Raw genomic sequence first — 15,957 nt, 5'->3', positions numbered from 1 at the left:
CGATGCCAGGCACCCACCAAAGCCACTCTGACCCTGCCCCTCCACCTGCAACAGTGGGGAGAAAGTTTAACCCAGAGTTCCTGGGATGGTGTAAAAAGGAGAAACATCCCATACGAAACAGCAAAATGTGCATCACAGACCCAGCCTGGGCACAGAGAGGAAATTTATTACCAACCAAATCACAGCAGGACAAGAAGAAGGGAAAGAAATCTCTCAAACCCCTTCACCCTCACCCAATGGGGGTCACTGGGAATCATCCAACACCAATCCTCCCATGGAGGATGGAGCTGGAGCAGAGCACGAAGCTCTTCCCACACTTGGGGCATTCACAGGGATTCCCTTAGTGGTGGCTCCGTTGGTGTTGGGTCAAGGTTGAGCTGTGTGAGAAGCTCTTCCCACACTCAGGACACTCGTAGGGCCTCTCCCCAGTGTGGATGCGCCGGTGGACAGTGAGGGTGGAGTTGTGCTTGAATCCCTTCCCGCAGTCGGGGCAGCGGAAGGGCCTCTCCTCTGTGTGAATCCGCTCATGTTTGAGGCAATCGGAGCTGCTCTGAAACCTCTTCCCACACTTGGGACACTCGTAGGGCCTCTCCCCAGTGTGGATACGTCGGTGGATTCTCAGGTTGGAGCTCCACTGAAAGCTCTTCCCACATTCCAAGCAGGTGTAGGGCGGTTCCCCTGTGTGGATCACCTGGTGCCGCATCAGGTAGTTGCTGTCCCTAAAACTCTTCCCACATTCCCCACACTCATAGGGCTTTTCCCCAATGTGGATCCTCCGGTGCCGGATCAGCCTGGATCTCTGGCTGAAACCCTTCCCACATTCCAAGCACTTGTGGGTCTTCTCCCCTCCAGAAGGCTTCTCCACCAGCTCTGAGCTCTGCCTGGATCTCCGGCCGCCTTCCCGGCTCAGGGAGGGTCTTTCATCCTTGCAGCTCCCTGGGCTGGGTTTGCAGCCCCTCCTCGAGAGGGATCTCTGGGGCTTTTCTGCCTCCTCCATCTGCGTACACCTGGGGAATGAAAATTTCCGGTTTAGGGGGAAATAACAAGAAAAGAGCTCCATAAACTGGGTGTTCTTCCTCGCCCAAGTTCATGTCTGGAAGTCATTGAGCATCATGTGTCTGTAATAACCTCCCAAACACCAAGATTCCCACCCAAAATCCTCCAAACTTTAAGACACGGATCAAAAACACCCCAAATATCAAGATTCAGCCAAAATCCCCTCCAAAATTGTGCTGGTTTGAAAGCAAAACCAGTGAGAGACTCCAAGTCATAAATACAATTTGATAGGAAAAAAGATAAGAGAAAAATAATACATGAAATAGTAGAAAAGAAAACAACTGACAGAATCAGAATACAACCTGACACCCTGCTAGTTTTGATGGTGGTAGCAGTCCTGATGAAGTGGTCTTGTTGTAGTAGTGATGCTGTAGAAAGGTCTGGTAGCTCTTGTCCTCTGGAAACCAGTGGGTAAGGGCTGCCTTGGTGTTCCAAATCTCAGATTTTATCTAGGTAGGAAAGGCTTGGCTCCTCCCCCTGGCTGGAGCATCTCCCAGTGGGATGATGGAATTTTATCAGTCATGCAGTGGCACTCAATGGCCCATTAACAGAAGATATCTTCCTGGAGGAAGGATGGGTTGTGGAAAAGATAAAGAACACTGCGCCACCTGGTTTTATCAGATGGCCCATTAGCAGAGGATATCTCCCACAGAGATAAGGATCAGTGCTCCACCTGTTTTTTTCCACTACTCTTTGTTCTTTTGTTTCTTCCTGGCACCTCTGACTGGTTACTTCATGTTTGCTGCTGATTTCTTCTTCCTTTTGAAGATGAAAATGGTAAAAGTATCTTTGACCTGCCTTGCTGGATATTGTGAAGAGGAACAGTCATCTACTGCAAGTGGAAGTCTCACGGGTGGAGCAGAGTTCTGTGAGTGCTGTATCAAACCAGACCTCATCAGACCTGCCAGAGCAACTGGTCCATGCTGCCCTTCACTGCTCTGCCTGTTCCCCACTGTTTCATGCCAGAGTAATTTAACTGCTGTTAATTGGGTGTGTGTTTCACTCGAGCCAGTCCAGCAGAACCAGCAGAAAGCAGCCCCAGAATGAATGGGGCTCTGCAGAGGAGTCCCAGACTATTCATCAGCCTGCCCGCAGAACTGGCTCCAACTCTGAACCCTTGTGACCACACTCTGAAGAAGACACACTTCTGATATTTCTGAGGCACTTATGACTGAGGCACTGCACGTGCTTGTGCAGGTAAGAATCCCCAAGTTCTTTCTGTCAGGAAAATTAATCGACAAACACCAGAGTTTTATGTCCAAAAAGGAGACAGAGGAGTTCTTTTTGCTTTATTCGAATAAAGGGAGAGGCCATTGGACATTCCCCTGGGATCTCTCAAATTTTTGGAGGACGCAGCCTCCTTTTTATCCTATTTTCCTGGCCGCATCTCCCTCTCTCTTTCCCCATTGGCTGAGGTACTTGAGAGGCACAGACTTCCCGGAACGCCTGATACCTGAAATTCCCCTCTAATGTATAACCCTCCCTTTTAATTTTTAATTCTTATAGAATTCATAGTTTCCCCCCGTTGCTTCTTTCATCTTTCAATATCCAATTTCATTTATCAGCAGCCCTATAGTTTGTTTGTAAAGGCAAATATCTCTTTCCATTCATCAATCAGTGGAATCCATCCCATTGTTTCTTTTATCTCTCAGTGCTAGCCTTATCTACAGGCTGATCCACAGCTCATTTGTAAAGACTAATTCAACATTCCTCTCAATCGCTCCTCTTTTATTTTTTAATAATTGTCTGTACACACTTTAGCTCTCATTGACTTAATTTCTTGTTCCTGAGTCTTTTTTTGGTTTTGTAATTATTTGGAGTGACATCAATTTCTGTCCTTTGTAACCATGTCTGAATTAGTGGGCGTGGCTCTTACCTGCATCCCTTTGATCACATGTTGAATAAGTTGTACTAAGCAAGGGATCATGCCTGGCAAAAAGATTAGAGTTGCTACAGCACATAAGAGGAAAAAAGCAGTTGTTTAACTTATAGTCCACCAAGTAGCCAAGAAAACATGTCCTATTCCCATCCTTTTCATGTTTGGACTGGTACATGAGCTAATTTTTTTAATTCATTTTGCAATTTGTTTCACCACTTTTCCATTGTCCTCTATTTGCCTATTTAGGCAATAAGTGTCTTTTTCAGAAGAATGAAGCCGCCATGGACTTCCTTCTTCATCCCAAAATCCTGTTCCATTACAGACTTTACTCAGGGTGCTAATCTACTATTGATGTTCAACTGGGCTGGCCACCCATGGCCCGTTTTCAGATCCCCCTGGCCCTCCACAGACCCAACAATTGCTAAGGTTAAAGGTTTTTGCTACTTCTTCTCCTAAGGTCAAAAAATTATTTTCCCATTCTTGGCTCCAACCTAACTGATAATATAAAGGGAACATTATTAAGAGAAACATTCTGATTGTGTAATCTACTCTCCTAACTTAATTTTTACTTTCACGTTGTCTTTCACACCACCTGTGGCGAGTGAAGGCACAGAAACAGCTTAACATAAAGAAAACAATGACAGCAAGGGTTGGCCCCCAGTGCCTGGAGATCTGAGAGGAGGGATGCCCACACAGACTATTTCAGCAGGCACTCTGTGGGTGGGCACACGAGGCTTCCCCCGATGTCGACGCCCTGGCTGCTGCTCCAGTCCCCTCCTGCCGAGTGTCAGTCGCGGCTTCCCGTCCTTCTCCTCCAGCTGAGATGTCCAAATCTCTGGGGCTGCAGAGACCTTGGCCCGAGTGTGATGGGTCCAGCCGTGTTCAGCTGTCTTGACGGCTGTGTCTGTGCTCAGCAACACCTGGAAAGGTCCACGCCACTTGGCCACCAGTGGTGCTTCTTCCCACTCCTTAACCAGGACCCAGTGTCCCGGTTGGATGTTGTGAACAGCAAAGTCCAAAGGCAGGGTCTGTGCCAGCTGAGCTTCCTGTCCAAGAGATTTCACAAGAGACAGTATCCGAGCCACATATTATTTTAAATAGACATCACTTATCTCTATCCCCCCACTAGGCTGAGAATTACAAGGGGAAGGAATTCCAAACATCAATTCAAAGGGAGATAATTGAATATCTCCCCTGGGTCTGGCTCTTATTCTTGTTAAAGCCAGGGGCAGGAGACATACCCATGGCATTTTAGTTTCTATCACCAGCTTCAGGAGATGTTTTTTTATTTTTCCATTCATCCTCTCAACCTGACCCGAACTCTGTAGGTGCCAGGGGATATGGAGGTTCCACTGTATCCCTAAAGCAATCATAACTCCTTGAAGAATTTTTCCTGTAAAATGAGTTTCCCTATTTGAATCTATTGCTTCCACCATCCTATATCTTGGAATTATTTGTTCCAAAAATACTTTAACAAATGATCCTGTAGTTGCTGAAACAGTTGGAAATGCTTCTGGCCACCCGGTTAATTGACATACTATTACCAGAATATATTTAAATCTTGTCACTCGAGGCATTTCAGTAAAATCCACCTGGCATCTCTGGAAGGGACGTACTGCCCAACGCCTCCCTCCCCTGGCCAGTTTCTTTGTAACTTTGTTGTTGGTTTTAGCACAAGTCAAACAACATTCAATAGCTCGCTTTGCCAGGCTAAAGAGACCAACAGCAGCGTTCATTTTGAGGAAGGCTTCTGCCAGTCCTCGGGAGCCCCAATGACTCCCTTCATGAAGTTGTTTTAACAATTGTAAGGCTAGAGCTTTTGGTATCCACTGCTTACCATCCCTTGTAAACCAATTATTTTCTTCTTTCCTCTGCAGCTTAATAAACCTCTTTCTTCCCATCGTTTTCCAAATGCATGTATTACCCCATATGCATATTTAGAATCAGTAAAGATATTTACTGTCTTGTCCTGGTATAATTCACAGGCTCTCACAAGCCCGTACAGCTCTGCTGTCTGAGCTGACCAGGTGTGTGGTAACCTCCCCCCTTCCTTTAATTGCTTCCCATTCACGATAGAGTATCCTGTAAATCGTTTCCCTTCTACCACCTTGGAGGACCCATCAATGAACACATTCTCTCCCTCAGGCCAGGGAATATCCCGTAGATTTTCCCTAGCCCGTGTCTGGAGGTCTATAACCTGGATACAATCATGGATTTCTTCCTGGCCCCCCTTTTCTCCAGGGCCATTTAAATAAGAGACTGGATTAAAATCTTCTCCACTTTTAAATTCTAAATCCTCCTGTTCCATTAAACAAGATTCCTACTGTAATAATCGAGCACTCGTCATCCACTTAGAGGCTCTCTCAGTTAACAAAGCTTTAATCTGATGTGGGACTTTAACAATGAGATCCCCTCCCCTTGTCAGCTTTCGGGCCTCAGCCACCATCAGATCTGTGGCTGCACAGTTCTGCAGACAATGGGGCCAGCCTCTGGCCACCGGGTCTAACAACTTAGAAAAACAGGCAACAGGCCTCCGTGTTCCCCCATGCTCTTGCACCAAAATTCCTTTAGCATGACCCTGTTTGACATCCACATATAGCTGAAATTCTTTTTCTGCATCTGGAAGAGCTAAGACTGGGGCATTAACCAATTTGTTTTTTTAAATTTCTTAAAGCTTTTCTCTCCTTCTGGTGTCCATACCACGACATTAGGACTGTTTTGAGTTAAAAAGTTATATAAAGGTCTGGCCACCACAGAAAAATCCTCGATCCATGCTCTGCAGTACCCCACCAACCCTAAAAACTGTCATAAGTCCTTTTTATTCTGGGGTAATGGTACCTGTAAAATCCCTTGTATCCTTTCTGGATCAATACACCGTAACCCTTCAGACAGAATGTGTCCCAAATATTTGACCTTCTTTTCTACTAACTGTGCTTTCTTTTTGGATACTCTAAGTCCCTTTCTTGCAAGAAGATTAAGCAGCTTTACAGTAGCCTCTTCAACCACCTTTTCCTGTTCCCCTGAGAAGAGCAAATCATCTACATACTGCAACATCTTGACTTCTGAGGGTGGAGCAACCTCTCTTAATATTTTCTGCAAAGCTTGCCCAAACAGAATTGGTGACTCTGTATATCCTTGAGGGAGTACTGTCCATGGCAATTGTTGTTTTATCATTTTCCCTCCTTCCTCCTGTTCCCACTCAAAAGCAAAATACTGTTTACTATCTTCTGTGATTGGACACCCCCAGAAAGCATCCTTCAAATCCAGTACAGAATAATACTGATGTGAAGAAGGGATTTGATTTAGGATTGTGTATGGATCTGGAACTGTGGGATGCCTTGGTTTGACAATCTCATTTATTATTCTTAAATCCTGCACCATTCTGTAGGTTCCATCTGGTTTCTTACCCGGCAGGATAGGAGTGTTATAGGGAGACATACACGGCTCTAAAAGACCTGCTTTTAGCAGGGACTCAATAACAGGCTGTAACCCCTTCTTTCCCTCCCTTGGAAGAGGGTATTGCTTTTTAGACACCACTTGTCCTGGTTGCTTCAAAGTAATTTGGAGAGGCTCTATGTCCAGTTTCCCATATTTCCCTGGAGCTGCCCATACTTCCGGATTTATTTCAGCATAAGCCTTCTCAGACATTTTACACAAAGATATCACAGTTTCGGACTCCGTGTCACTTCGTACAATACTAATTTGCATTCCCATTCTAGCCATCAAATCTCTTCCCAGTAAATTACAATCACAATTAGGAACAAACAAGAATTCATGCAGTTCAAATCTGTCCCCCACATCTATTAACAGCGGTTGAATAAAATGCACTCGCTCATCCTTCCCGCTTAGTCCTTGATTAACCAAGGATCTTTTTGACAATTTCCCCCCCTTAGGTATAAAATTTAAGGTGGACCGAGAGGCCCCCCCCCCGTGTCTACCAAAAAACACACCTCCTCTCGATCCGGACCCACCTTAAAAGTTATCAAGGGCTCCTGAGTGGTGGGTCTTTGGTATAATAGGAGCCCCTGACACCCCTAACAATCCATTTCCATTATCCTCTGGACTTCCTCCTCCTGAGGGTCCAGTTGTTTCTGCGGACACTCGTTTTTCCAATGCCCTTCTGCCCTGCAGACAGCACACTGGTTCTTCCCCAGCCGCTGTTTGGGTCGGCTGTCCCCTGCCGAGGAGGGAATCCCTCTGCCCCTTCCTTGTGGCCGACCCCGTCCCCTCTGTCCCTGGGGACCCCTTGGACCCTGCGGTTTATTCCTCCGGGGCTGCACAAACTCTGCCATCATCCTTGCTTTAGCTTCTGCCTTTTCCTCATCCCTTCTTACATATATCTGCTGTGTTTTTCTAACCAATTCCTCTAGAGGCTTATTTTGCCACTTTTCTTCTTTCTGTACTCCTTTCCGTATATCAGGCCAGGCCTTAGTAACAAATTGTACTTTAAGCAATGTGTTGAAGGCTGGCCCTTCAGGATCCATCCCCCCGTGCTTCCTCAAGGCATCCCTAATCCTCTCCAACCAATGAGGGCTTTCCTGTTTCTCCTGTTCTAACGACAGAGCCTTAGCTATGTTGTTAGTTCTGGGAGCCGCTGACTTGATTGCCCTGATCAAATAAGCACGGCAATCACGGTGAGCCAGACTGGCCTGGTTATTTGGGTCCCACTGGGGGTCTGCCTGGGGGATGGCATCACCCACCGTAGGTGCATTGGGTCCAGCCCCCCCTGCTGCTTGTGGATGTTCATCCTCCCACAGCTGCCGAGCTTTCTGCAAAATCATTCATTTCTCTGATGACCCAAACAAAATTCCCAAAAGAAAATCCCAATCCTTTCACGTATAATCCGCATTTCCCAAATATTCCTCTATCTTTTCCCCCACCTCTATGGGATCATCCAAATATGGGGGTAATTCTTTTTTCAACCCTCTTATATCCTGGGTAGTGAGTGGTACAATTACAAACCCAAATCCTCCCCCTTGACCCCCCAAAGGAACTTGACAGAGTGGCATCTGGTGTACCCCTGTCTCTTGGGGGGCTTTTGATGCCCTAAACTGAGTTCCTCTTCTAGTTCTGGGGGGTGATACAACATGCTGCTCCCCTCCCCCTACACCATCATCCTTCTCAGGTGGGGCTGTAGGAATAACATTTTCTTGATCCCCTTGCTCTGAAAGTTGAGGATACAGACGACCTGCAGCTGGCCCTGGGTCAGCTGGCAACACTGGAGGACAAGACGGGGGAAGGTGCTGAAAAACATCCCAATCCTCACCACTTTCCTCTAAATACCTCCACAAAATTAGACACAAATGAATTTTATCTGTTCCATAAGGTGGCCATATAAGTCCCCTTGCCAACTTATACTCTGGCCACACAAAATAACAATATTTTACCATCATTTCCATAGTTACTTCTGGGTGAATATACAATCTCTCCCAAGACCTCAGCATTCACCCCAAGGGACTCTCCGGGGGTATTATGGGATCGTCATCCCTTTTGCCGGGGCCCCTTCGTGGCTTCACCTTTCCAACCCTCTCTGGGTGCCCCGTTTTACCTGTGCTACCCTCCATGGGTGCCCTCCCAGGTTTGCTCCCCGAAGATCCCATTTTACTCACCGGTGAGATTTTCAGTGGTCCTTCCCTGCGGACTCTTCACGGACCCCCCTGGTCCGCCACTCGTTTGTCTCCTGGACAGTCTCGGGAACCCAATGGATCGCCCGGTACCGGTCGGCACCAAGGGGAGCTGATCACCCAAACTGGGTGAGGCGCCTTCAGCTCCACTCGCTGCCCGGGACAGTGGAAAGATCCCGGACGAGCCCCCAAAATTGTCAGGAAAATTAATCCACAAACACCAGAGGTTTATGTCCAAAAAGGAGACAGAGGAGTCCTTTTTGCTTTATTCGAATAAAGGGAGAGGCCATGGGACATTCCCCTGGCATCTCTCAAATTTTTGGAGGACGCAGCCTCCTTTTTATCCTGTTTTCCCGGCCGCATTTCCCTCTCTCTTTCCCCATTGGCTGACGTACTTGAGAGGCACAGACTTCCCGGAACGCCTGATACCTGAAATTCCCCTCTAATGTATAACCCTCCCTTTTCATTTGTATTTTTTATATAATTCATAGTTTCCCCTCCCCCCTTGCTTCTTTCATCTTTCGATATCCAACTTGGGCTCAGCTGCGGGTCAGATGGCCGGAGAGTGGCTTGGTGGTCACCTCGTGTGTGAGGCAGTGATGGGCTGGGGAGATGCGTGGACACTGCACATAATCACTTCCATGCAAAAATCATTCCAGGAAGGAGTAACAGCTTCTGACAGAGACCAAGTGTTGCCACCAGGTGCTCCTGCCAACAGCCGCCTGCAGAAAGGAGCACACACACCAATGCACGCGGGCTTTGGCTGTCCTCTGGCAGAGAAGTCCCCAGGGGACACAGGTCTCTGTGGCAGGAGCAGGCACCAGCATTGGCAGGCCTTGGGGGCGGCAGGTCTCCTTTGGCAGGGACTCTGCCACACCTGCTGATTTCACTGCTCCCAGGACTCAGAGCAGCATTCGTGCCCTGGGCCATATGTCCCGTGTCTGTGTCACACTCCTGTGTGTGTGACGGCCACCCAGCACCGGGTCTTGTCCCAGAGCGGCCCTGGCAGCTGCTGTGGAAGGCCCCGATGCCCTTCCTGCTGCAGCTGCATCGGCAACCGAGGAGGCTCCTTCTGCTGCCCTGAGCAGGCAGAGCAGAGGAGCATCTGCTTGTTGTTTGAGCCATTCCTAAAATTCTTGTTGGGCTGTCCTCGAACCTTGGGGGAACGTCTTCCTTGCAAGCTGGGCCACTTTGGGGGTGGGGGTGGGGGTGTCCTCAGGGCACGTGGAGGTGTGTCCTAGGGCTCTTTGTGACACAGTGCACCGTGGTCACCGTGCAATAGGAAAGGGACAGAGCGTACAAGGGTGACCCTTTGTGACACGTCGTGACATAGGTGCTGGTGGTGACACGGCCACACCACAGTGCTCGGTGCACTCGTCGGGAGAAGACGGAGAGAGCGGTGCTGTGAGGAGCCCCCACAGAGCCAGCTTGTTCCCTACTGACCCGGAGCTTTTCCAAAGCGTTTCCTCTGCAGGTGACCTCGAGGACAGACTGCAGGACACGGTGTCCTGTAGCCTTCCCAAGGCTTCTCTCTTGCAGCTGCCTACAAGGCACAACTGCAGCACTTGCCCATCTGGAGCTTCTCCTGCAAGCAGTCCCAATTCCAAACACTGACATGGAGCAGACACCACCCAGAGTGCCCAAGCTGGCCTGGGTGAAGGAGGAGGAGGAGGCTGCAGCTCCCTCAGCACAGCAGCCTGAAGAGCTGGAGCAGATCCAGCTGCTGCAGGAGGGTGAGTAGCAGAGCTGGGCCACAGGGCTGGTGCCTGCAGCCAGCTTGGCCCCATCCCGTCCCATCCCATCCCATCCCATCCCATCCCATCCCATCCCATCCCATCCCATCCCATCCCATCCCATCCCATCCCATCCCATCCAACATGCCCATGGATAGGACAGAAGAGGGGCTGGGGCTGAACACCCTGGCAGCCACACCCCATCCCTGGAGCATCCCAGGGCTGTCCCTGCCTGGGAATGCAGGGCTGGCCTGTGTTCTCCGGCCTCTCCCACAGCCCCTCAGCCCTGGCTGCGCTCGCTCTTTGCCAGGTGCCGCCATGGACCCGACACAAGAGCAGGACCCTGCCCGTGGCCGCTTCCGCAGAACAGCGCAGGTACTGCAGCCATCCCCACCTGGGCTGGGCCTGCTGTCACTGCTCAGCCCAGCACCGTGCTTGGAGCACTCCATGGATTCTCCCTCTCTTCCTGCCCTTCTCCTGCAGATGATCTATGAATTCATCATGTGCATTTGGCAGGAAGAGACCACCGGTGTGGGCACTGGGCTCTTGGCAAACTTTCCCCTCTTCAATGGTGAGACCAGTGCTGCCATGCTGGATTTGCTTGTGGAGAAGGGTGTCTCCAATCCAAAGCAAGTAAGCAGCCTCTGGCCAGGAATTGTGTGGTGCCTCAAGCCAGCTCTGCTGGGTTCCTTCAGTCTTTGAGGCCCAGCCCAATAGGGTGGGAAGGGCAGCAGTTCTCAGGGGAAGCTGGGGAACCTGCTGCTCGGGCAGGTGTCCAAGTCTCCCCGGGCCTTCTGCAGGTGCCAGCCATGGTGAGGTACATCCACAAGTGGCTCACGGCCAATGAGTCTGCTGGGCACAGGCTGGACAAGGCCCTTCTGGAGCTGACCAGGGAATTCCCCTGCGATGTGCTGATGACTCTCTTGCGCTGGGCCCCATCGGGTGACAGGTACGGCAGCCCCACCTGCCTTGAGGGTTTAGGGTTCCCTGGCCCGTTACCCTGTAGAGCCTGTCCCTGGTGACTGCCAGACAGGGGGACAGTTCCAGGAGCCTCTGGCTCCTCCGTTTGCCAGTGCTGCCATGTCAGCCCCTGAGCGTGCTGCCACGCTCCCTCCCTGCCCCTCAAGATGCCTGCACCCCCGTGGGCTGGCTGGGTGCTGCCAGCGAGGGCCGGTGGGCAGAGGCAGGGCTGACGGCCAGCGCGGGCCCCTGCAGCAGCCCAGGCCACAGTGCTGTGGCCCAGACCCCCCTGACACAGAGCTCTGACCCCACAGAGCTGCTACGGCCATGTGGGGAGTGATCATGTCCTCCACTGGGACTGCGGAGCCGGCGCTGCAGATACTCCTCAATGTGCTGAACGCCTGGCCAGTGGACAGTGTGTACACCTCCGATGGGGACAGCACAGGAGTCTTTGCCCTGGCTGTGAGTTCCTGCAACTGACCTTGGCTTGCCCCTAGGCCACCTCTCCAGCAGCTAGCTCTCTGTCCTCCCCCCAGCTGCATCTCTCGGCCTCAGGCACTGGGCTGAAACCTGCCTTAGGGGCAAGGTTCAGGGGCACCAGGCTGGGTGACCCCGAGGTGTCTCCCCCGGCCTCTCCCTGGCATGCTCGGGCCCTGCCACACGGATGTCTTGGCACTGAGTGTTGTCTCTGGGTGGTTCATTTTTTGCAGGCAACCGTGACACTGTGGAGGGTCTTCAACCTGACCTGGTGCCCACCTATAGTGTTGGAGTATTTTCCCCGTCTCTTTCTGTGTCTGCTCTTCCAAGTTTACATCAGCGCACTGGATACGCCAGAGGAGGTTGATACCTTCTGGAAGGGGTGCCAGGAGCAACTGGGCCTTGCCACCAACCCCCAAAGGTGCTCCATCCCAGTCCTCCCAGTCTCCCCATCCCTTTCAACCAGGAGCCAGGGCTGCCAGCATGACCTGGGCTTTGCTCTGCACACAGGTTTGCAGTGCAGACCCTGAAGGTCCTGCTCTGCCGAGTGCAGTGTGAGCGTGTTGTGGTAGCCATGGAAGGCAAGGCTGGCTGGGACACGCTGCTCTGTACTGACACCCACCACTATGCAGTGGGACTCCTGGCCAGGTGAGACCCCCTTCTCCCTGCTGCCCCCGGCACTTGTGCCCAGGGTGCCCCACACAGTTCCCATGGGCAGGGGTGAGAGGGCTCTTTCAGAAAGAGACGGACGAGCAGACTGGAAAAGGCTGGCACAGGAGGGTGCCCGGGAACAGCCGCCTCCCAAAGCGCCCACGGGGTGCTTGGGAAAAGACCAGAGCTCCGTGGGTCACTCCTGGGAGAGCTTTGCCCTCTCGGCTCAGGGGCAATGATGCCTTTTCCCCCCACCAGGGAGATGCGCTGTGTCTCCATGATCTGGTGTTGCAGCTTCATCTCCTGCCTCTTGGAGCTCCTCAGCCAAGACATTTCAGACTGGCAGCTGCCCGCCATGGCGTTCCTTGTGGAGGTGAGCCCCATGGGCAGCACAACCTCGCTGAGCTGCCTCCCACCTCTCTGCCCTCTCACAGCCGCAGCTGCCTGGGACGGTGCCCGTGCCCTGTGCTGCTGCCTTGGCTCAGCCCTGTGCAGTTCTGAGCTCCTGCCAGCTGGGCACCCCGGTCACTGCTTTGTGCCTTTCAGGTCCTCGACCTCCTGGACATCAATGAATGGGGTGACAGCCTCCTGGAGATCATGGCAAGGCGCCTGCAGAGCACGTCCAGGGAGATGCGTCGCCTGGTGCTCAGAGGCCTCGTGCAGCTCAGCAAGGACCCCTCGATGGTGAGAAGACAGCAGCGGCTGAAGCTGTGCGGGCAGCGTGGGGCTGGGGAAAGCAGCCCCTTGGGCTTGGTTGGGCTTTGGGAGCTGTGGCAGCTGCTCCCAGCTCTCCTGCGTTGCTGTTCAGCTGCCCGAGTGCTTCAGGACAGCCCTTCGGCCCCTGGGCTCCACGGCAGCAGCAGCAGCGTGGGCTCGCCCTGCCTTGTCTTCCATGCAGAACATTAGAATGTACAGCCTGACAGAAAGCCTTGCGGACCTGTTGCGGGATGCAGATGAAGACATCGTTGAGATGACCGTCGCGGTGCTCAGCTTTCTGCTCTCGCACAGACACCTCGCAATACCCAGCCCCATCGCCCTGCGGCTGGCTGGCGCGCTCTGGCCACTGCTGGACAACGTAAGGCTCTGTGCCCCCAGCCACGGCCACTGGGTGCTGCCCCCAAGTGTGGGGCCCCGTGGATTTTTGGGCCTGTGCACAGAGGGGCCTGGAGCAGCTGATGAGGAGGGCTTTTGCTTCCTTTCCAACAGGACAACCGCCATGTGCAGCTGCTCTCCATTCGCCTCTTCCAAGAGGTGATGAGGTTGGTAGCGGCCAAGGGTAAAAAGCCCCTCAAGATGCTTGTGAGCAAGAGCCTGCTGCCACTCTTCTTCAACTGCCACGATGAGAACATGCGTGTGGCAGAGGTGAGGACTCCTGGGCGCTGCTGTCCTCCTGGCAGGGGGCTCAGCTGTCTCCCTGCACCCGGGCACCTCATGGGCTCCAGCCTCCTCCTGGCCTTGGCACAGGGAGGCAGCTCCTGTGCCCTGGACTGCGGTGCCATCTCTGGGTCTCTGCTGCTCTGCAGGCCTCTTGTGAAACGCTGCTTTCAGCACTAAGCTTCCTGAAGAGGAGAGATCTTGAGCACCTGCTGATGGCGGATCAGATGTGGAGGTTTGGCGAGTGCTTGGTAAGAACGCTGCTCCCTTCCCTGGGCTGCCCACGCGGGCTCTTCTCCAGGCTCCTCTGGCCCCAGGGCCGGAGCTGATGGAGCCCCGAGCTCCATCAAGCCCGCGGCTTGCCGGGCCCTCTGCCCCGCTCAGGGCTGTGCGGGCAGGGCAGGCCGGGGCCAAGGGACAGAGCCCGCGCCAACCCTTCCCTCCGTGCCCTGCCGCTCTCTCCAGCTGGCACAGGACAGGAGCCGAGCGGCCGAGCTGCTGCGCCAGGCGCTGCCGTACCTGCGGAGCCCACAGGAGCCCCTGCGAGAGGCGGCCGTCAGGTTTCTTGGTGAGCCACAAGCCCGGCTCCCTCCCCGCCCCGCCGCAGCTCGGCCCCAGCCCCGCCTGCTGCCCCGGCAGCGCCATCCGGGCCGGGGCTCTGGAGCCCCGCCTGCCCTCGGCGCCGCTGCCGCCCTCTCGCAGCCGTGTCCTTGGGCGTCAGGATGCGGCGAGGGCCGGGCCTGAGCCCTGCAGGGGAAGGCGCTGCTGTGGCCGCAGGGCTGGCAGCGCCGCTGCGGGGCAGCTGTGCGGCTGGGGCCGTGACAGGCTCTGTGTTGGCAGGGATGGCCGGGCGGTTCCTGAGAGAGCAGCAGCGAGAGTTGCAGCTCATGTGCAGGGGTGAGTGAGGCCAGCGGGCTGTCAGCGGGGGCTGGCGCTGGCAACTGCGTTCCCTGCCCCGGCTGGGAGGGCTCTGCTCCCTGCGCGCACGAGGGGCGGCGTGGGCAGAGCACAGAGACCTTCCAGGGGCCTGCGGGAGGGACATTCGTGGCCAGCGCCTTCCAGCTGATCCTCGCTGTCTCCTGCTTCCTCCAGGCTATGGCAAGAGCTGCCGTGTGGGAGGGATGGGGCAGGAGGGTCTCCCCAGGTCCCTGCAGATGCAGGCTCTGACTGTGGCTCTGTTCCTCTCTCTTCCAGCCCTTCAGGACATGACAGATGACACCAGCCCTGCCATCTCATGCCTGGCTCTTCAGACTCTGTACATCAACAGAGTTGTACAGAGCATTCCCTCCTCCCGACTCCAGCAGATGCGAGATGGATTCCGCCGCCTCTGGAAGTCACGGCCTTCCCTGTGTCGCAGGGGCTGGTTGTCCTGTGTGAGCACTGTGGAGAACTGATCCGGGAGGCTGCGTCTGCTGGGGCCACCTGAGCCTGCAGGGAACACCTCTGCTCTGCAAGCACTTTGTTTCACCCCACTGTAGGATTAGTAAATTGCTGTTGTCATACACAGAGGTCCAGGAGCTTTCTTTTGGTGCCCAGAGTCTTCAGGCCAATGGGGAAGAGGGCAAAAAGGGTGCTTGTGCTCGGCAAGTTGGCCAAGCGTGCGGAGTGGAAGGGAAAGTGGCCAAAAGGCCCTTGGCCTTTGGTGGTTCTGTGGAAGCCTTAAGGCTTCTGACAGAGCGGGCGGGCAGAGGCCGGAGCTGCGGCGGGGATCCCTGAGAGACCGGTCCCTGGAGATGGCCAGCACCCCTCTGCCAGCCTGGAAGCGCCATCTGTGTCCTGCCCGTGTGTTGCTGGCTGGATTGCTGAGGGCTCTGAGGTGCCTCTTGATGCGGCTCCTCTGCAGCTCCTCCAGCAGCCAGGCAGGCCTGGGGGAGGCGTGGAGGGCACGGGACAGTGGGAGGCCATGAAGGGCTGCGGTGCTGCCAAGGCCTGCCCAGAGAAGGCAGACCCCACTAAAAATTCTGTCCCATCTTTTTTACAAGTCCCCTTAAGGTACTGAAACGTAGCAATCAGGTCTCCCTGGAGCCTTCTCTCTTCCAGCATGAACACCCCCAGCTTCCCAGCCTGTTTCCAAAGCAGACAGGCTCCAGCCCTCAGATCATTTTGTGCCTCCTCTGGACTAGCTCCAACGGGACCATGTCCTTCCTGTGTTGGGACCCAGAGCTGGATGCAGTACTCCAGGTGTGGTCTCATCAGACCAGAG

General features: G+C 53.6%; 1 protein-coding gene across 1 annotated transcript in view; it reads right to left on the bottom strand.

Moving 5' to 3' along the window:
* Window positions 1-340: 340 nt before the first annotated feature.
* LOC148218042 (uncharacterized) overlaps window positions 341-15,957 on the bottom strand; it is a 31,698-nt gene continuing 16,081 nt past the window's right edge. Inside the window, exon 3 of the mRNA XM_088158037.1 lies at window positions 341-849. Within this exon, the coding sequence (XP_088014163.1) occupies window positions 341-849 (509 nt within the window). The remainder of the gene's footprint in view (window positions 850-15,957) is intronic.

Source organism: Sturnus vulgaris, unplaced genomic scaffold (assembly GCF_052056855.1).
Source record: "Sturnus vulgaris isolate bStuVul1 unplaced genomic scaffold, bStuVul1.hap1 Scaffold_195, whole genome shotgun sequence".
NCBI classification, from domain to species: domain Eukaryota; kingdom Metazoa; phylum Chordata; class Aves; order Passeriformes; family Sturnidae; genus Sturnus; species Sturnus vulgaris.
The sequence above is the reverse complement of the archived record's forward strand: the minus strand, read 5'-3'. Positions and strand labels throughout refer to the sequence as shown.